Source organism: Somniosus microcephalus, chromosome 8 (genome assembly GCF_052327205.1).
Source record: "Somniosus microcephalus isolate GS21.2 chromosome 8, FLI_Smic_1.0, whole genome shotgun sequence".
NCBI lineage: Eukaryota > Metazoa > Chordata > Chondrichthyes > Squaliformes > Somniosidae > Somniosus > Somniosus microcephalus.
Window position 1 is genome coordinate 30208490 of NC_140994.1, and position 22693 is coordinate 30231182.

Below are 22693 nucleotides of genomic sequence, written 5' to 3' on the forward strand. Positions count from 1 at the left end.
TACACATACATTAAATTATTTTGAAGTGCATTGGCTCCTTATGTAGGTATACATGGCAGCCAAGAATTGCTCACAGCAAAATCAAAGCAGCAATTGGATGAGCGACTACCAAATCTCTTGTGGAGGGGTTGGTTGAGGGACCAATATTGACTAGGAACCCGGGACAGTTCACAGGTCTTTTTCTAAAATTGCAACGAGATTTTTAACATCCACATGAACCAAAGAAACAGCCAGTCAAGGCCTTAGTTTATCATCTCATCTGATGAACTGCACTGCCAACAATGTAGCAGAGTACTGCACTGAAATGTCCGCCTAGTTTATATGTTCAAGCCCTAAATGAGGATTGAATCTTCAACCTTCTGAGTCAGAGGCAAGAGTGTGATTTCAATGGACAATGAATTTACACAAGTTAATTTTAAGACTTGTGCAACAAAGAGTTACAGCAATAGTAAATAATGAAAATGGCTGTGTGTTATACCGCCACTTGTCATAATATTGCTTTTTAACAGTAAGCAGACAATCTAAGTTTACAGATATACTTCACCACTTTCGATTTCTTAGTGTTTTTGTTTCCTATGGTCATTGCAAGTTCTGATGAACAAGACACACATCTATTTTTCAATGGAGGGAGGGCAGGTTGTTTGAATTTTTGTAGAAAAAAAGGCTGGATAAAAAAGATTTATATGATGCACACACACACACATTTATTCTCCATATGGTTTCATGTAGTGCGCCATTCTCATCTGTGGGAGCAAGCAGTGGCATGCTCTCAGGTTTCTCACCACTAAGATAGTGGCCTCCAGCAAGTCATGCCTCTGATCAAACTCCTTGGCTTTGACCACTGCATCTCTGAAGTTCAGGAATTTTTATGGAGAAGCCTAGCTTACAATCTGTGGCCGAACACTCTGCAGCGCAGCACATCATATTGCTGAAATACCTACAGCTAGACCGCATGCAAGAAACTCAGGGACAAATTGGCAAAATTTAAAATGAAAATACATTTTGCCTGTACAGATTATTTAAACAAATATAGATTTGACTAAAAAATGTGCAAGTCATAATATTAAGCCAATAAAATACATTCATTCCTTCTTTGTGTGATTCTGCACAAGTGTGACTACTACTGCACACTATAGACTTAGATGTTATCTGAGAAAGCTGAGGCTGCATCCTTCTGTATGCATATCAAAGCAGAGCCTTCATTAGAAATTCATTGAAACTGAATCTTTGCGCTTTAAAGATAAAATAAACATCCCAAATCTTGAAACACGTGACATTCTTCAAATTCAACCACAGAAATTACGGGTACTGATAAGTAATTATTGTCCCTGATCATTTGTTTTGACTGCTTTGTTCCCCAAAATTAATGTTGATGCTGTATATTTATATATCAAGAATAATTGCGGTGGTGTAGTGCTATCAACTTCGATGCATTCCCCAGGCAGGCGTCAAATCAGTCAAAACTGTAGTAGCAGCCCAAAGCTTCCCCAAGGCAAGTGCATGATACAGAAATAAATGCTTAAAAGAGGCCTGTGCCAAGGTACCCACAGAATGTGAATTCTTTTCATCATCTTTCCTCCCAATTAATAGCCACAGAGCAGAAACAATATGCTCACAGGAAACTTCAAATTGTTTAAATAAGGTGCACAATGGGCAACGGCCTTGCAGCACAGGCGTGACAAATTTGGGCAATGTATTTAAACATTCACCTAACACAATCGTATGATACAGTGACGCTAATCTATAAAGGCTGCTTGAAGACACCCAACTCTGACAGCGTAGACAACTTTTCAATTCCTCATGAATGTTCAAAATCATGATTAAAAACCAAAACAATTAAAATGCAATAAAAGCAACACCGAGCATAGCCCTGTGAAACAAGACCAGAAAACAGAATGAACTCGAGATAGTCCTCTCTCTGTATGATTGGTTCCGTTGCAGCAAGCAGGGGGTCTTCCCCTTTGATGATGCTTTACCAAGACGTTACCTGGGCGACAGAATCAAGTGCAACAAACTCAGCCACATTTTTTAAGCAGATTAAGGGAGGATTTGAACTATAAAACAGCCACTAAATTTACACTTTTAATTACATTGGCTCATTCAGTGTTGGTGAGGTTACAAAACAATTACACTTACTGATCCCATCATTTTATTCACCAAGAAAGATCCACTCATCTAATATTTGATCTGTTTCAAGCTTTAAGTGCATTTGGTACACCTTTAACAATTATGTTTAGTTTGATAGAAATGCTTTGCCACTTGCGTGTAAAGTAAATGCTGGCCAGTTTGTTCCAAGTACAACAATATTTTAGCATAATTTTAGTAGGAATACCATAGAATTTAAACAATTTCTACTGCCCAATATATAGAACGAGTCTCCCAAACTGTTCTATTACAACACAATGAAAGTAAACAGCTCTCTCAATGGTTAAACATGTACACTCATTGCATGGTATGATACCAAAGTCATACTGGCCAGGAGTGCCCAAGACTTGATCCCTGATCTGTACTGAGTTAGCCAATTTTATCCAGAACAGCGCGATCTTGGCATGGATATCATCAACTGTTCTTGATCACTATCTACTGTCATGACCCCTGCTGTAAGTGCATGTGTATAAATATTGGTTATAGACATAATTAAGCTCATGGCTATTTAGCAGAGTTACTGGAGGGCTCCACCATTCCCCAGAACTGGATACCAGCATGAACCAACACATTCAAGAAATCAGGATTAAAGGGAGGGAAAGGTGGTAGAGGGAAAAAAACAAAAAAAGGCCAAAGGTTTTACATCGATCTGTTGCAGGTCTCTGCTAAATTACACAAAAAAAAACTCTACTAATGCATTTCTACTACTTGAGGGGCAAGTACGCTTAAGAATTTCAGACGTAAGCCTGGAAATTACTGTGCTGATATTAGTGGATGAACACTTAATGTGTTCCAATGACATTTCTCTGTCCTCTATTTCAACCAGAGTATTATCCCAATATTAAAATAAATAAATGAGTCAACAACTTCATTAAACAAAGTCGAAAAACATAAATTAATAACTGTGTTAACCATTCATCCATTAACGTCTTTAACAATAAGTTCTCGGCTGCAGAGATTACACAAGAGATTTCAGCAATTAATTAATGCTATGTTACTTATCAATTAAACATGAAGTGTAAATGAGGATTATGAATAACACCGAATTCCAGTACAAACAATTACCACTACCAAGAAGTAATTGGAGAGAACTTAAATTTTTATTGTACCACAGTAAATAGTTTTTTAATGGGGTCAATTTTTATGTCCAGGTCAAGCTTCTTGTCCAAAGTGGGGATTCCCCAAACTGGTGAATTAAACTTCTCACTCTTTGGCCTAGAAATTCAGTTTGGGGCCGCCAGCTCGCTTGCGCCCAGAAGTTACCGCTGCGCGCGGAGCCACTTGCCCCTGCCGGAAATTCAGTTTGCGCGCCCCAAGTCGAAGGCGGCCGCTATTCAAGGGTGTGGCCGCCCCCGCTTGGGGCGCTGAAGCTGAATTTCGGCGCGCTAGGTGCCGCAGCGCCACCCGCTGCGGAGCGGCAGGCTGCGGTACTGCAGGCATTCCTCCCTCTCTTAAGGGGGAGGTGCCTGCAACAGCGAGATCGCCGCTCGCTAGTGCCGGCAAATGAGCCCGGCACCACGGAGAAGTGGGGGGGGGGGGGGGGGGGGTGGAGGAGGCCGGGGAAGGAGGTGCGGGCAGGCGGCCGCTGAAAAAGCGGCCGGCCGCACCTCCACCTTAACTCGCCCCACTAACGCTACAGTACGGCCCCGTTCTCTGAACGTTGTTTGCGGCCGCTGCGGAAGAGGCAGTCGGGCTGGTAGCGGGGCACTGCGCACACCGATGACGTCATCGGTGGCGGCGCAGCGCTACTGGCTAACGCCACCATTACCGCAGCGCTGAATATCGGCGAAATCTCAGCAACTGGCGCAAAAGCCCTCTTTGGGCGAAAAGTGGGCGCAAAGCCTACTGAATTTCTAGCCCTTTGTGTTCAGTGTCAGCAACAAGCATTCCAAGCTCATGCAGCACAGATTTAAGAGAGAGTAAAATTCCTTCAACACTGCCTCAACGAATACATTTTAACCTAAACCTAAATCTCAAAAAAGACTACCTGCCACTTCACCGAGGTGAAATATTCATGTCCAACTGCAACAATTCCTGAAGCATTTCCCAGTGAGATGGTCCAACTTGTGCAAATTAGTGATGAATTGTGCCCAATCTTGTTCTGTAAATTCCTAGTCACTATAACCAAGACTTTAGCATCCACATCACCATCGGTAACAGAAAACTTTATTCCATTGTATTAAGTTGGATTTTACCTAGGATCCTGAGATTTAAGCACAGTGTTCTGACCCCATTGTGCTGCAGAGTCCCCACAGTAAACTTTTCAAACACCAAGAGTATGGTTTCATTTATCTGTAGAATAAATACTTCAGTAGGTGTTCTGGAGCAGTTATATATCTTTTTTAAAATATTAATTCTCAGGATGTGTACATCACTGACAAACCCGGCATTTATTTCTCTTCCCTAGTTCTATGCATCGAGACGGTGGTGGTAGCCATTCTTCTTGAACCACTGCAGTCCCTTGTGATTCTTTGTGGTGGTTTTGATACAACTGAGTGGCTTGCAAGGCCACTTCAGGGGGGATTTAAGAGTCAACCACACTGCTGGGCCAGGCTAGGTAAGGATGGGTTTCCTTCCCTAAAGGAGATCAGTGAACCAATTGGGTTTTTAATGACAATCTGACAGCTTCATAATCACTTTTACTGACTGTAGTGTATGTAACTGTTCTACCTTTAAGAGAACTATCGTATGTAACCGTTCACCTTTAAGAGAACAATTTTAGGTGTGGCACTACTTTATCTTGGCTGCTGTATACTGTAATACCGATGGTGACCACACCAGTATATAAGTGCTGTGTCAGGATTTATTGGGCAGATTCGCCCTGACCTTCGAATAGTAAAGTCCTGTTTAAGTTACTCTTGTAGTCTGTGTATTACTTCGCTATACAACCCACAGACTTTACACTGACAGCACTTTTTATTTCTAAAGTGAAAAAAAATGGAACTCAAATTCTCAAGCTGCTATGGCAGGATTTAAACTCAGATTCTCTGGATTATTAGTCGAGGCCTCTGGATTACTAGTCCAATAACAAGCACTGCACAACCATATCTCCGATGTTTATCCATTATTTCAGTGGAACAAAGCTGTGTCTAGTGTTCTCCACACATCACTAGACACAGGGCTTTGTTCTGCTAAAATGACAAATAAACATGATTTCCAGCTATGGTTTTGTGTGTATTAGCAAAAAAAAAGTAACCTGAAATGTTACAGAACATCAACTATATATTTATATATCTTTTAGCAGTCATATTAACCAGAGATTTTTTTTTTTAATTTTTTTTTTATTTTTAAAAAAAAAAACTATTGCTTTGTAATTCTTTCAAGTCACAGTAACCAAATTTGTGGTACCTCATTAATAAATGATGGCAACTCTTGAGATTGCTCGATCCCACCAGGTATTTGAAACAGTTTATGTCAGGTCATAATTTGATATTACAAAACAATAATTAAATTGCATTATACAATGGCACGCACACAGCAGTTCATATGCCTTTTCACTAATTTAGTGGTTTAAATTATAAAACCATACTCTGCAAATACTGCTGAAATTATCAATGTCATCACCTTTCACAGTCATCAAGTAAAAGTTCCGCCACAGCTCATCCTGTATTACAAAGCAAGTTGCTTAACATACCAGTGGATTTACATCAACAACTCAGCTACACACTTAAGTGGTACCAGTCTGTACTCTGTTCACTCACAGGGAACACAAAAAGCCACATTACAAATCAATGCAATAGATAACTGGGTTTGGGAACAATTTATAAATAAAGGCAAGCTGATTGAGAAATGATAAATACCAGTTTTATTCCTCTATGTGCAACAGTTTTGATTGTCCACTTGAAACTTAATTGATCTTATGATCTGCATACTTAATGTCTTACAGGTCTTACAGATCATAAAATGCAAACCCCATTACTGTAAAATCAAAGTTAAAGAGTAGGTTACAGTATTTAGAATATTAACTTTCAATTTATTTTAGGAGAATCCATTATTTCACTTTTGGTTTGAATAGCTATTAAAGGCTTATAATTGTAGCTTTTCTAAAATCACTCACCTGTATTTTGATGGGCCAACTAAAGTTGCTAACATAGACGTAGAATGTGATATTTGGATTGTTGCGAAAGTTAAACTTTTCATAGGAAAAGCCATCTCTGTACTCCTTAATGTTAGTTTTTGAGATTATTGGTACTTCCTCTCCAGATATCGTTCCAGCTGCAAAAATGAGAATTTTGAGTTTTAATAGTCTGTAAAACAAATGCACCAATTTGCTTAATTGAATGAAGTACATACAGCATTATTAAACAGAAGTTAAAAAAAAATCAATATATTTACCTTAGTTGAGGTCATGAATCAATTGGGCAAAATTCACCAACTGTGTCCTTCTAATAGTTTTTTATTCTCTAAGGTCATATATTAATCAATATGACCTTCCCCTAAACCCATACTACACAAGAAGCACCCCAAAGACCAATGTATTGTTTCAAATTAAGGTGTCTTGCAATAATAGGCTGCCTTTATGTAGCAAACAAAATGTGAAAGTTAAATAAACATATCCCAAAACTCCACTTCAGAGAAACAATGGGGAAGGATTGGAACAAGTAAAAAGAGAATAAATTGCTTCAAAGAACAAGATTGTACCAAAATGGTTGTAGAATTTTTAATAACTGTCAAGACTACGTCAAAATCTCTACTATAAGGAATTTACTAGGGGGAAGGAAACCATGACATCATCGGAGATACTGCAGAGCCAACTTCAGCTTTGTCTTTCCCTTCAATTCAATTGCAGGTGCCACCAAAGCTTCACAAGTTAGAATCAGTCAATTTTAAAGCAGAAAAGATTTGAAGTTGCTTTTTTTTACATCGGCATGGCAATAAGAACCTGTCATAAAAAAAAAACCTATGAACTACAAATTGGAATGTGGAAGCTCATGACTCCCGAGAGTATCAGATTCCTGCAGGGATACCGTCTGAGTGATTTCTCAGAAGTGTACAATGGATTTACCCAAGATATTAAGAGGATAAACAAAGATGATGCATCAACACTGAATATAGCGGAATTGTCAAGAATAGTGGCAGGAATGAGGCAAATGTATATCTATTTCAACATATGGGTAGCTTGAGGGAAAAAAGCAGCTCTTATTTTTTGTGCCATTTTGTTATAACATCTAAATAAGGAAGAGCTGTACCTCGAGTATAACATGAGCACAGCATTATGTACAGGTGGAACAGTTTCAGCATTCTGTGTCAGAGCAGTTTCTGAACTCCCTGTAGCTCGCTCCAGTAAAAGGAATCGCACACCAGAAACTTGCTGTGAAAGAGGGAGCTCAGTAGGGAAAGAGGGAGCAGAACTTTCCACCTCCACTGGCCAGAGAGAGAAGCAAGCTAGCAGGTGAAGTGGTGCTGACTGAAAGGAATGTGAGCTTTACATGGAGTGCTGTCGTGCAGAATGATGCTGTTTTCTATGAGCAGCTGGGAGTTCCGATTGCAGCTTTTGTTTTTGCTTTGTTACTGATCAGTTAAATTTGGGTTTCAGCTTTTCATGGATTCCTAAATTATCTCAATAAATTAATTTATTCAATTATCTCAATTTTTTTTTAAAACCCCTATTTCAGCACGTGTGCTTGCCTTAGCTCTTGAGCTTGGAATTTCAATAATTGAAAAGAAAAAGTTCGTTTTGCTCTTTAAAAAAAAAATTAACTGTTTGGGCGGGTTTAAGAGAAAAGGCAACAAATACAGGCAGATAGCTCTGTGGAGTTATAGGCGCAGGGTTCAAGGGTTTAATTGCCTTACACCATGGAAGAAGTCTCATTAAAAGAGTGCTATCCATGCATTAATATACCATAAAGCACCACAATCACTGATAACTTATAAATCCACCTTTAAAAATCTATGGCCTAGAAATTCAGTATCGCCACGTTTGGGGCGCTACAGCCGGGCGTTCGTTAAATTTAGCGCCGGGCGCAACTTAGCGCCACCTTCGCCGAAATCGAGTTGCATCGCCCCAAGAGGTTGCTGCTGCGCTAAAGGAGGCGGTGCACGACTATCATAAGGCGCTAAGCCGGCGAGCCGAGGCGCTACCACCGAGGGCAGGCGCAGCACAGGTGCGGCGAGTTATAGATTGCAGACAGACACGCTGGCGCCGGTCAGCTCTTAAAGGGGGAGGGTCGATTTGTTTTGCTGCCACGCCCTGCACACTGCAGCCCTGAATCTAGGCCTAGACAGACCTGCTTCAACAACTCAACGCCCACGACCATGGAGAAGGCCAGGGAGCGAGCGCAGCGCTTTAGTGAGGGTGCCCTGAAGGTTCTGGTTGGCGCAGTGACGCGCCGGCGACCTACCCTATTCCCTGACAGTGGCAGGAGGCTGCTGCCCAGCGAATACAGAGAAGCCTGGAGGGAGGTGGCAAACAGTGTGACTTCCAGCAGCTTGGTCCCCAGGACACCCACGCAATGCAGAAAGAAGTTCAACAACCTCACTCGGGTTGTCAGGGTGAGTACCCTTTCCAGTATCCTCTTCATCCCTGCATGTGCACCTCACTTTATGGCCAAAGGGTCCTGAAAGCCCCAATACCCAGCCCTCATCCAACACCTATGGGACTCATGAAAATCACATGCACATTCACCACTTTACACACTGTCAGGGCTATTCCACCATGGAGGCAGTGCAGGCAAGATCAGGGCTTGACACTGTCAGGGCTATTCCACCATGAGAGGCAGTGCAGGCAAGATCAGGGCTTGACACTGTATTCAGAGCTTGACACTGTATTCAGAGCCCGTCCTTTCTCTTGCAGGGCAAGCTGGCCCACAATCGCAGGCAGCAGCTACGGACCGGGGGAGGCCGTCCTGAACTTAGAGACCTCAGCGACCTGGAGCAGCATGTGGAGCGGATTATGGGAGGCCGGCTGATTGGCCCCGTCGCCACTGGAGATGCCGACCCCGTTCTGGACAGCAATGGTAAGGTCATCACCTTTTTGACCTCTCTCTTTCCACCTGTGCCTCACAGCAGCATCCTTTGCCACTCTTGAACCAATGCAGTGCATTGCAGCACTCATGCCTCCCTCGCTGCCGCCCTGTCCTCACTCTAAAGCAACTCTTGTGCCTCCCTGCTTTCAGATGCTGAATCGCTAGGTGAGGAGGCGGGCCCTCAAGCTGGCACTGAGAGTGAATCGGAAGGCGAGGAGGAGGAAGAGGAAGCCGGACCATCAGTGCCACCCTCAGTCGAGGCAGCCCATGGCCATGATGGGGACACGTCTTCCCTGGAGGGGAGCAGGGGGGAAGGGTCTGATGACGGTGAAGCTCCGGGGCCCAGCAGGCTGCAGCAACACGGGAGGGGTAGGGAAGCTCGGCGGCCTTCTCCCCGGAGGGTGAGTTCGGCCTCCAGTCCTGCTACAGTGAGCGCAGAGGAGGTGCGGTTCCTTGGTGAAATGGGCGCCCAAGGCTGAGCGCAGGCACATTGAGCTCATGGCTGCAGTGGCAAGGATGCCTGACTGCATAGAGTCACTGGCAAGGAGTGTGCAGGAATTCGGGGCAGCACAGGCCAGGAGTCTGCAGGAGGTCGCTGCATCACAGGCCAGGAGTCAGCAGGACGTCGCTGCATCACAGGCCAGGCGTCAGCAGGACGTCGCTGCATCACAGGCCAGGCGTCAGCAGGACGTCGCTGCATCACAGGCCAGGCGTCAGCAGGACGTCGCTGCATCACATGCGGCTTCCAGCCAAGTGCTTAGTTGTGCCATGCATTCACTGGCTGGTCTGATGCAGACACAGATCAGGGCCACACGGGCACTAACTGCTGCCACCCTCGCTGGATCGGCCAGGAATTGCTAGGGCCCGTGCGAGTGCCTCGGCCGACCAGGGAGTGCCTGTGCTCTGTCAGGTTGGCAGCATTCCTGTCACTCCTCCACTGCAGCTGCCACCACCCGTAGGACAGACTGCTGCCGCCCAAGCAGAGTTGGAGCAGTCAGCAGCCGGGCCCTCCAGGCCCAGAGCTGGTCCAGGCCGTCCCCCTAAGGGCATCTGCTGACTCACTATCTGACCCTCAGCAACCTTCCCCCAGCCTTGCTGCAGCCACTGGGGTCCCATTGAGGAGCTGCAGGGCGGGAAGGGGCCAATTGCGCAAGCGAGGCGGATCACCCTCGTGGCCAAAAAGTAGGAGGTGTGGCAAAATGTTGAGTTTTTTTTATGAAGGCCAAGAATGTTGTGTTTGTTTTTTATGAAGGCCAAGAATGTTGTGTTTGTTTTTTATGAAGGCCAAGAATGTTGTGTTTGTTTTTTATGAAGGCCAAGAATGTTGTGTTTGTTTTTTATGAAGGCCGAGGATCATGGTCATTTTTGTTTCACTATTTTGTTCATTTTCTCCAGGTTGAGAGAGCCAGTTATGTGTCTGACTGTTTTTTGGGGGGGTTTCTCTGTATTTGTTTGTCATGCAGGAAGGGCACAGAGTTTGTTAAATAAAGAATTGTCTTTATTCAGATTGTTCATATTTACACTTTGAACTATTTGTTGCCTTGACCGCCTCAAGGTTTGCGGAGCGGCTCCATTCATGTTCTTTCAATGGCACAAGGCATTCCCTGAGAGGGGGCCTAGAACCGACTTGCAATAAGCTGCTGACGGATGGCCCTTGCACTTTGTGCCTCCCTTCCGTCTTGGTGCTCCTCCTCCTCCTCTGGTGGTCCTCCAATGTCTGCTGGCAGTGGCTGAGTCCTGAGGATAGCCAGGTTGTGCAGCATGCAGCACACTACAACGAAATGGGAGACTCGCTCAGGCGAGTACTGTAGGGCTCCCCCGGAATGGTCCAGACAGCGGAACCGTTGCTTCAGCATGCCGATTGTGTGCTCAATGATGTTCCTGGTCGCTTGTTGGCTGTCATTGTATCGCTCTTCAGCAGGGGTGGTGGGCACACGGAGTGGGGTCATCAGCCAGGTGCACAAAGGATAGCCCTTGTCCCCGAGAAGCTAGCCTCCTGGGTGAGCCGGGGCTTCGAAAATGTCTGCCACAGAAGTCTGGCGCAGGATGAAGGCGTCGTGGCTGCTGCCTGGAAAGCGGGCATTCACAGCTAGTATGAGCTGCCTGTGGTCACAAACCAACTGCACGTACAGCGAATGGTAGCCCTTCCGGTTGCGGTAATCCTCGGCATTCTCTAGAGGCGTCCGCAAAGCCACATGCGTGCAGTCAACGGCGCCCTGGACCATGGGGAAGCCCGCTATTCTTGCAAATCCCATTGCATGCTCTTGCTGCTTGTCCGGGGTCATGGGGAAGGAAATGTACTGACGTCTCCTTCTGAAGAGGGCAATCGTGACCTGGCGGATGCAGCAATGCACCGCGAACTGGGAGATATTGGCAATGTCCCCAGTAGCAGATTGGAAGGAGCCGGTGGCATAGAAGTTGAGAGCCAATGTCACCTTCACCGCCACCAACAGAGACGTCCTGCTCCTCAGCTGAGGCTGCAGATCTCTCTGAAGCAGGTGGCAGATCTCCATGACCACCTCCCTTCTGAATCGAAGCATCCGAATGCACTGCTACTCAGACATGTTGAGGTAGGAGAAGTGCTGTCGGTATACCCTGGGAGGGTAAGGCCTGTTGGCCCTTCTCCGTCTGGCCATGATTGGCACTCTCTCTCGGCGTCTGAGCCCTTTCAATGCAATGCAGAAACCCAACGTTTCCACCCATTGCAGCCCCCATTATATGTGGCCACTCAAGGCTATGGCACTGAGAAATAAATCCAACTGCAAAGCTCTGGCCTGAAGCCAGAAGTACCTGTGCGAGCGATGAGTCAAAGCAGAAAGCTCCCTCCCTTTGTCTCTCTCCAAATCTCTCTCTCTCTCTCACAGGAGGAGTGGAACAAAATGGCTGCCACAAAGAATGCAGGAAGAGTCCCCTTTAAATAGCGCCCCCCCACAGTGACTGGGAACCGTTCCACTCAACCAGTCGCTGGGAGCGCCAGGCGCAAAGAAGGGGGGCGCCACTGAAGGTCCGGTTCGGGGCGCACCAAGGGCGTTGCACCATGAAATGACGTCAGGATCTGCGCACGCAGCTGAGCGGGCGCTGCGGTTTTGCGCCGCCGCTAGTTCTTGACTCAAGTTCGCGAGAGGCGCAGATCGCGCCACGCCCGGACGCTAGCCGCTTCGCACCCCACTTCTCGCCCTCTTAAGGCGCTAGCGGCTGGCGCTAACAACTGAATTTCTAGGCCTATATTCTTTCAGCTGCTCCACATGAAATATTGATTCAATGTAAATTATTAGGCAACTTCTGACATTGAACATTAACTGACGCAGAATGCTCGACAATAGAGATGTTATGCGTGAACGTTAATTAATTGCTATTAGGTAAAAGCTATTTTAACTGGAATTATACTACTTCATATTGCTGTAGCTTCAGAAATGTTAATGCTGTCCCATTTGAAAAACAATTTAAATTGAAATGAAATTCAATGCAATGCTGTTAGTTGAGTTATGTATATAGAATCCAGTCGCAATCAATAATTGAAAAGATGTAATCAATTTTTAAAAAGACCCTAAATCCTCAAGTACTGAGAGAGATTTTCTGCTTTAAAAACACATGCATCTTTTCCTTCGCAGAACATCTGCAAAGATGATGCTTTACACAAATTTCTAACGATAAATTTGATGAAGCAAAATTAAGAAATGCACCAAAGATGATTTTAATCTCAAATATTCCTTAAACATATAAGCCCTGAATTTCCTCAGATTGTTCAGCGCAAGAGCCAAGTTGTGCCAGATTTTTCTAAGGAACTCTGCATGAGTGGCTTGCGCTGCTTTTAGGCTAAAGCCTCACTATGCACAAATGTTCTTGATCATTTGGGCCGCTCCCCAGTTACGTCCACATAACCCCCCCGTAAACTTAACATAGTTCCACCCCCATGCAAGAGGTGGGCACACGCGAGTCTCCTGCACTTACAGCAGTTCTGAATGGCCCTAAATTTATCTCCAAAATTTTTAGGCGCAGCAGGACGCAAAGTCACTATTTCTGGAGTTTTATAGCCTTTTATTCTAATTTCTCCTTCCGAGACCCATGCTGTATTTTCTGCATCATTAATGCTTTTTTATGGCATCAGAATCTGCTGCATTAAAAATAGAAAATCTTTCACAATTAGATTTTCTTAAACATGTTGTGCTTCATGTGCACAAATGATGGTTGTATGGCTTCAAACTTCAATTTTCATAACATCAATAAGATAAAGAAGGACTTCAAAGAAACAAGATGGCGTGCGCCAGTGCTTTCCTCGGGCCCTAAATCATTGTGCTGATTTCCGCTGGTTTTTACATTCCAGCATATACTAATGAGATTTCCAGCAAATTTTGGGGTAAGTTGCCGTTGGCGAGATCGGTGTAAATATCACTGCAAGTCAGATCAAGGAAGTTCCAACCCATAATATTTGGGGAGGGGACAGGTCAATGGGTGATGGCATCCAAGGATGTGGCACTGCATCCCATAGATCAGAAAAGCACCCTGGTCAATATCAATCAAGCTTGCAATAGAGGCCCTTATGTTTGCTCTGCTTTCATGGGCTAGAGGGACAGAGAGGAGAAAGGAAAAATATCAGCTTGGGTTCCTACTCCTGATTTGCCATCCAGTCACCCCACTATAACTGTGCATGAAGACAGGATCATATTCACATATGATGCCCTTCAACCGCCCCCCCCCCCCCCACCACACGCCAACAATTAATGTTCATGCATTAAAAAAATGAATAATTATCCAGGCACAAAGTGTACCCACTTAAGCAGATCCTGGAGGCCACCTGGTCCCTATGGAACCACATCTCAAAGCATAAGGTATTTTATTTTCAGCAGATGAAATCCTAGTGCCATTTCCAAAGGGTTAAATCTTTCTAGCATTTATTCCAATAGTAACAAAACTTTCACAGATGGTTATGTCTTTGGAGCCTGGGGTAAAAGATGCACAAATTAGTTGGCTATACCTGTGATGAGTTTAGTCAGCTGTTAGCTAGGTTGGATAGTGCCATGTGGAGAAAAAACATTTAAGCTCCGGTGCATTGGGAGCAGGGGGTAAAAAAGGGTTTGGTCTCATCTCCCTCAGAATGTCAACGCTCCAGGCGAAACCATGTTGGACCACTGAGAGGTCAAATTAAAGCCAATAATCTGTTAAAACCTCATCCTTCTGTCAGAATGCAACCACCGAAGGACAGAAAGCATGTGATTGGGTAGGCTGAATAATAAAAAGTGGCAAAACCAAAAGATGATGCACAAAACAAGCATATATGAAGACAAAAAATCATTTGAATTGTGTACACAGCTGAAGTGAATATGGACGAGACTTAATTTTCCATACTTGGCAACCAGCTAAAGATTGAACAATGGCATTTAGCACAGGCTGTATATCTGACACATTTAAGTCCAGAACATCTGACAATTTGGAAGCAGATAATCAAAAAAACCTCTAAATTAGGTTAAAAATAACAACAGAAAATGCTGGAAATACTCAGCAGGCCAGGCAGCATCCGTGGAGAGAGAAACAGAGTTAACGTTTCAGGTCTGGGACCCGTCATCAGAACTGGAAAAAGCTGGAGATGTAACAGATATTAAGCAGGTGCAAAGACAGGGGGGGGGGGGGGTAGGAGGGGAGGAAGGAATAGAAAGAACATCCTGTATTTTTGTAAGAGGCAGGAAAGATAAAATGTTGCAAATGGGAATGGCAAAAATCATACTGCATGAAAAATGGGGGCAGGGATAATTATCTGAAATTGTTGAACTCAATGTTGAGTCCGGCAGGCTGCAAAGTGCCCAATCGAAAGATGAGGTGCTGTTCCTCGAGCTTACGTTGAGCTTCATTGGAACAATGCAATAGCCCGAGGACAGAGAGATCAGAGTGGGAGTGAAGCGGTGAATTAAAGTGACAGGTGGCCGGAAGCTCAGGGTCATCCGTACGGACTGAACGGAGGTGTTCCGCAAAGCGGTCGCCCAATCTGCGTTTGGTCTCCCCAATGTAGAGGAGACCGCATCGTGAGCAGCGAATACAGTATATTAAATTGCAAGAAGTACAAGTAAATCGCTGTTTCACCTGGAAGGGGTGTTTGGGGCCCTGGACAGTGGGAAGGGAGGAGGTAAAAGGGCATGTGTTGCATCTCCTGCGCTTGCACGGGAAGGTGACCTGAAACGTTAACTCTGTTTCTCTCTCCACAGATGCTGCCTGGCCTGCTGAGTATTTCCAGCATTTTCTGTTGTTATTTCAGATTTCCAGCATCCACAGTATTTTGCAACTCTAAATTAGGTTATGTATTTGGGAAGGATTGAACCTTAAAACAAAAAATAAACCCAGTGGGCCCTAGATCTTGAAGGCAGTTTATATTATCCCATGGAAACAATGGACTTAGATTGTAGGTCCCTCTGGGCATCTGACAAAGACCAATTGCTTTGCAAAGATCAGTACAAAGTTTTGTTCTGATACGTACACTTTTGCAAAACGATTCTTTAAAAACGTGAAGCTTTAATAGAAAAATGGTTTGGTGGGTTTTGACTCAATGTTCTGTTATATTTCAAATATTATTGATCCTGCTGCACAACTTAAATTGCTTAAAGAAAATCTTACCTGTTGATCCTATGGACCAAGTGACATTCAAATTGAAATTGTTTGACGCATTGATGGACAAGTCAAGATCTTTGTTTGTCTGCACAAAAAAAATACAAGTTACTTGATGGTATCATTAAAGCAACAAGGTAGAGGGTACAAAAACATCTCAAACAAAAAATGCATGTGTTGTGGAGAATTTTCTTATTTTTTATACTGCATAAAATTATATAACGAAGTAAAAAATAGCCACATTGTTAATCTCTTCAGGAACACACCTAAATCAGCACATATTATTTATATTATGCACCTATTTTTACCTGAAGCAACAATTGTAATTGGTAAATTCTAATGAAAAAGCTGATCCTTTTTGATACATTACTTAATGAAATTACAAGCAGATAGTCAAAGATTCACTTCTAAATTTAGCATGAGCTAATTTTCTTTTATGGCTTGTGGGAAACATACTGATCACAAACCTAAATTATTCAGAAGCAGCACCATTCTGCATAATTGGAAATGAAGAGAAGAAAACAGTACCTAATACAAATTTAAATAGTTCACAATGTACAAACAAGACAACCTTGTTTTTATAACAAAAAGGACCAATTGTTCACATTAGCACGTGCACTCGCCCCACAAAGCCGTTAGCTGCTCACGTACTATACAGCATTCAGATTAGAGCTGGGGCGTTTCACCTCTCATACATAAACACAAGAAAGTTTATCATGTTTTGAATGTGTGCAGATCATGAAGGAGAGCAACCTTTTGGGGGTGAAGGTAATGATAAAAAATAGATCAGAATGAGAGTCAACTGAGGCCATTTTCTCATGCCTCTTTGCAGACAAGTTATAGAACATCAATGATAAGAAAACTGAGGTCTGTTCGCTTGCATGCTTTTGGGGTTGAAAAATGGAATGAGCACTGAGACAGGGAAGGGGAGGGAAATGAAAAGAAAAAAACTTAACTAGAACTGCTTTCAGCACAACTTAAATGCAACACATTTTCCAACCAAGTCGGTACAGCATGAACATATCTTGCATAAGCTGCCATTCACAAACAATTTTTTGTTTTTATACAATCTGTTTGTGTTGGGTGCTTACAAATAATTTTTAATTTTTTTTTTACCATTTAGAGCTACAAAAATAAAACACGAGATAATATTTCAAAGTAGCCCAAAACTAGTGGGGGGAAAAAATGGAAGATGAATCTAAATTCTCCCCAAAAATTCAACCCAAAATCACAAAAACTCTTGTTACAATGGTTTAAAGCAAAATACAGCTTAAGGAAAAGTTGTAAATAGCTAGAATGTACAAAATCTATAACTACATCTAATCTAAACACAAACACAAATAATACATATTAAAAAAAATCTAAAAATAAAATTGTCTTTGTTCACAAACATCACACTGTAGGCATCTTACTTTGCTACAAACGCAGTGCAATTTCCCAAGTCGGAACTTGAAAAGCACATTCCAATTTGCAAAGTTCCCTAACAAAACGGCAATCAAATGACCTGAAGCTCTGCAACTGAACAATTAAGACTTCTGCTGTCTTAAAGGGACTCGGCTTCACTTTACCAGCAAAATGACACCTTGTAAATTATCTGGTATTACCCTTCTGTCCTTATAAGATAGCGCATCGTCCGACTTACCATGAGCAATATCAGAGGAGCTCCACTTATTAGTAAAAGCTTTGAGCCCATTACACTTCAAAGTGTCACAGTTTGGTAGAAATGAAAAATAATCTTAAAACAGAAAGAAATCCGTTGCTGTTTTTTTCTGGAGGGGAGCCAGGGATTCACAACCAGATGTCAATCTACAAAAAAAAAATTACCTTCCAACTGATCTTACGATATGCTTACTTACAGTAATGAGAGCTTGTGGCCCTAAAGGAATATACACACACCTTAAAAAAGAATAGAATGTTGTGCATTTGCACAGTATGGTGCTCCTGTTCTGATTTTAAAAATATCTTCCAATTTACTGTGAGCAATGTGATGGCAGTTCTGTTACAGGAAACTTTGGTTTATCCGGAGGTTAACTGTCCGGAATGCTCGAGCCACCGGCAAAAAGCAGGAGCCGTTTCATTAGGTTTTTTTTCTTTTCGTTGCTTTTTTTTCTACCAGTCAGGCTCTGCAAGGTCTCGCTGAAGCTGTTGCTAAGCTACAGAGATGCTTGCAAGGTACAGCCGACTGTTTAGAAGCACAGGGTTTGTTGCCAGATACAGAGCTCAAAATCTCCGTATGTTTCCGGCAGTTTTGATGGGACGGCAACAGCTCGGTCCCGTCGGTGCCGGATAGCACAAAGTTTCCTGTACTATAATATAAATTACAATTAGACAAACTAGGACATTATTTTGCCAAAAAGTGGTCTTTTGGGGGTAAGCTAATGGGGTACGTTAAAGCAAGAATACCCATTTAGATGCAAATCCTGTTGCTTCTTGAGCACTGCGAATGTGTCCAAATTGAACCCAAATTGCATTCAGCTGCAGCATCAGGCTGCAGAGCCAAATAGTATTAGACGCAGATTCAAACAAGAGCTCTTAAAACCTTGGTAGTTAGGAGAAATGCAGAAAGAGTTAACAATAAAATGAAGAGATGAACTTTTCAGAGTGAATATCATAATGGACCTCTTTGTACACTTTCAACTGAAAGTAATTACAATTAGCCCGTAAGGAAAATATTACATGTGGCTTCATTTGCATTTTTGAATCACGTCGGTTCTATTAACCAGGTCAACTTGATATTATTTAAACATCATTTTAACTCGTGTCCATGTGATGTGCTGGAAGTGCAATTTTATTCTGTACTGCAATCTGCACAGTTTGTTAAATACTAAAGCGGCAAAGACAATAAAAAAATGTAATCACTGTTCTCTTGTGCTGACAAAGATACAGTTCAATGTATACACAGCAAAATCATTCGGCACTAAGGAGTTTGAGATTTCTATTATTTTCAGTGGAAACTCACAGGGCAGGATTACAGTGCATCATAAAGATGAAATAAACATTTACATTGTACGTCTGGTAGATTTACACAAATGGACAAATCACCAACTACTAGTTGCTCAGCTACAGATTGGATTCTGGACCAAATAGCAACAATGAAACCTCATAATTGCAATGTATTCAAATCGTAATAAAAATGTGTGAAATGTTGATTTCGCATTGAAGTTTCAAATGAGAAATATTAGGCCAATGTTCCCATTTAATTTAGGAGCTTGCTACCACAAACGGTGTTGACATCTGAGGTATGTGCAATGATTTTGAAGCCATTCTCCGCAATTTTTTTTGGAAAAAGTGCTGGTACCTTCCCACAGCTGTGAAAGTGCATAGAATTGCTAGCAAAACTGGTTTGTTGTACAGGTAGACTATCCTTTATCCGAACTTCCGAAAACCGAAAACCTCTAAAAACCGAAAGTTTTTTCGTTCAGCGTAAGTCGTGCGCACGACCCCGACCCCCGCCGACCCCGACCCCCGCCAACGACCCCCCGCCGACGCCGACAAATTTCCCAGTCTTATAAAATACCTTCTGAAATCCGAAATTTTCCGAAAACCGAAACACGGCTGGTCCCGAGGTTTTCGGATAAAGGATAGTCTACCTGTATTTCTAAAGGCAAGCAGGTGCATGCCAGTATAAATCATACATTTTTACTGTCTCTTTCACCCTGGCTATTGCAAAAGCTTCATGAATCAGTTCTAACAGAAATAGGCTAGAAGTTAGTTCAAACAATTAAAATATTTTTAGAGTAAAAAAAAAGTTCCAAGTAAGTGCAGCTGCCCTGTGCAAAATGACTTCACTTTACTCTCACGGGCCTTTGTTTTAATGAGGAGACATAAGCTACTTGTGTCATTGAACCATAATAAATGAACTATCGACATCGCATCACAACACCTAAGCAGGAATGCCTCAGCAAAGCTTATTTGCCTAAACTCATCTTAATAATCTGGTGAATGTCATCAAACATTGTTTTTCTTTAAACTGACTTCATGCCCTCTACAAAGTGGGGAAAATCCAGTTGAAACACACTAATTGAATACTGCAACAACTGCAGGTAACCACAAGCTGAACTAGATAGTGGCCAGACAAATGGCGAGTTATCTTCAGAGCTCATCTATCTATGTGAATGACTCCTGATAAAGACGGTATTGCTGCCCTACCCACTGTTCCTCTAATGTCTTTCGGATGAGACGCTAAACCATGGCCCCGTCTGCTCTCTCAGGTGGATGTAAAAGATCCCATGGCACTATTTCAAAGAAGAGCATGGGAATTATACCCGGTGTTCTGGCCAATATTTATCCCTCAATCAACATCACTAAAAAAAATTCTCTGGTCATTATCATATTGCTGTTTGTGGGAGCTTGCTGTGTGCAAATTGGCTGCTGCATTTCCCACATTACAACAGTGACAACACTTCAAAAAAAAAAAAAGTACTTCATTGGCTGTAAAGCGCTTTGGGACGTCCTACGGTCATGAAAGGCGCTATGTAAATGCAAGTCTTTCTTTCTTTTCTCTATATTGAGATCCAAGCTCCTTTCAATTCCAAATATTGAGCACCATCGTCGCATCCAAGCTGTTCTGGGGCAAATAGGCATCAAAGACCACTGGAAAAATTAAGACTGACTGGGAAATCTAATGAAATTTCAGTTTCACTTGTCAAATTTGACACTTTTGGTATTCCTGCTTGGTGGATTGCTGAGAAAAATGCATCTCTTATTCCTTGATTGAGAATAAGCAAAAGCCATGTACAATGACCAACTGAAAGGGGAATGTCGACTTTGCGCTGCATCCTCCATCATCAGAAACATGCGACTAGGCAGCCAGTTCTCCACAAGATTACAATAACCATACTACAAGACTTGCTAACACCTGAGGCAGTGCCCATGTTGGGTGCAAAATAATTACTGCAGCTTTTGTACCTTAAAGTTCTGTATCAATCAAAACATTTTGCTAGAAACACCAGCAGCAAAACTACACACACTTCGTCCACCCATGGAACACTCTTCCAATAAGTAATCATCAAGAAGTTGGTCCTTGTACGCAAAATTTCAAAACCAGAAGTACGATTGGTCATACAAGGAACTTAAAAGGAAAAAAAAGTATATTATACACGGTCATGGATTCTCAACTTATTTTCATCATCTAAGCAAGAATAACATTCTGAAACATTTCCTTGCCCTAAAAGTATTCCCACTAAAGCACCACGATATCAACCTAACATTGCAATCTACATTAATCAAGCTTGACCAGTTAATATTCTGCACATGATACTTACCGTGTCCCAACAAGACTAGAAACTCAGTATTTCATACAGCCTTTCACCTCCCCTCTTTGTCCATACTTATCATTTTCAATTTCTGTCTGATATACCTATCAATTCCTCCAATAAAAGGCGAAGAGTTACGAAGGTGACTAAAGGTTTTTATTGACTAAATAACAGAGCCCACTCTCGTGGGTGATCCGATCCAAGCAGGAGGAATACCAGCCAGTCGCTCACCTTTATACCTGGCCTGGTGGGTGGAGCCAAGGCGGAGTCGGCAGTGGTCATCCCAGGTATAGCAGTGTGGCAAGAGGCGACCTCGTACCGTGATACAATAGTGGTCAGTGATACAGTTATAACGAACAGTGGTGAACAGTGCTAACTACTAACAGTGATACGATAGTGAACGTGGTTTACCACATTCACCCCTTGTTTAGAATTAAGTCCGGCGGGGTGAAGTGTACTACCAATTCTGGTAGGTCAGTCTGTCCGGAGGCTTCGTAAGCCTCTCCGATCGCCGCAGCGGTGGTGTTGCCTTATCCGGTGCTGGTGCCTTATCCGGTGTTGATGCTGGTGTTTGCGTGGTCGGCGAGGGATCGTGGGGTTCCGGCATGCCGTCTACCTGGACTGAGGTTGGGGGGGGTGGTGGCGGTGTTTCCGGATCGGCTGAGGGTGCGAGGTCTCGTAGGGAGACAGTGTCCTCCCGCCCGTCTGGGTACGCCACGTAGGCGTACTGGGGGTTGGCGTGCAGGAGGTTCACCCTCTCGACCAGGGGGTCCGTTTTATGGGTCCTCACGTGTTTCCGCAGCCAGACCGGCCCCGGGGCGGTCAGCCAGGTTGGTAGAGTGGTTCCCGTAGTCGACTTCCTGGGGAAAACGAACATTCGTTCATGGGGGGTGGTGTTAGTGGCCGTGCAAAGTAATGACCGGATGGAGTGCAGCGCTGTCGGGAGGACTTCTTGCCAGCGGGAGGTTGGGAGGCCCTTAGACTTTAAGGCTAAGAGGACGGCCTTCCATACCGTCGCGTTCTCTCTTTCCACCTGACCGTTACCTCTGGGGTTGTAGCTGGTGGTCCTGCTTGCTGCAATACCTCTCTCTAGGAGGAATTGCCAGAGTTCCTCGCTCATGAAGGAGGAGCCCCGGTCGCTGTGTATATAGTTCGGGAACCCGAACAAGGCGAAGAGGGCATTCAGGCACTTAATGACCGTGCTACTGGTCATGTCGGGGCAGGGGAAGGCAAAGGGGAAACGGGAGTACTCATCAACGATGTTGAGGAAGTACACATTACGGTCAGAGGACGGGAGGGGCCCCTTAAAGTCGATGCTCAGGCGCTCGAAGGGGCGGGTGGCCTTGATCAGGCTTGCTCGGTCCGGCCTATAGAAGTGCGGTTTGCACTCCGCACAGGTCTGGCAGTTCCTGGTCATGGTCCTGACCTCCTCGATGGAGTAGGTCAGGTTGCGGGCCTTAATGAAATGGTAGAGTCTGGTGACTCCGGGGTGGCAGAGCTGGTCGTGGAGGGTCTGAAGCCTATCGATATGCGCGCTGGCGCATGTCATTCGTGAAAGGGCATCAGGGGATTCGTTCAGCTTGCCTGGCCGGTACAAGATCTCATAATCGTAGGTGGAGAGCTCGATTCTCCATCTCAAAATCTTGTCATTCTTGATTTTGCCCTTCAGCTTGTTATTAAACATGAAAGCCACCAAACGCTGGTCGGTGAGGAGGGTAAATCGTTTGCCTGCCA

General features: G+C 43.7%; 1 protein-coding gene across 4 annotated transcripts in view; it reads right to left on the bottom strand.

Moving 5' to 3' along the window:
* atrnl1b (attractin-like 1b) overlaps positions 1-22693 on the bottom strand; it is a 930295-nt gene that overhangs the window by 534108 nt on the left and 373494 nt on the right. For 3 of the 4 annotated variants that reach the window (XM_085994422.1, XM_085994421.1, XM_085994423.1), the window contains exons 23-24: positions 15714-15792; positions 6203-6360 (exon numbers count right to left, since the gene is read on the bottom strand). In XM_085994422.1, the coding sequence (XP_085850548.1) occupies positions 6203-6360; positions 15714-15792 (237 nt within the window). Of the gene's footprint in view, positions 1-6202; positions 6361-15713; positions 15793-22693 lie in introns of those variants that run through there. The other variant, XM_085994425.1, reaches the window with a different exon arrangement.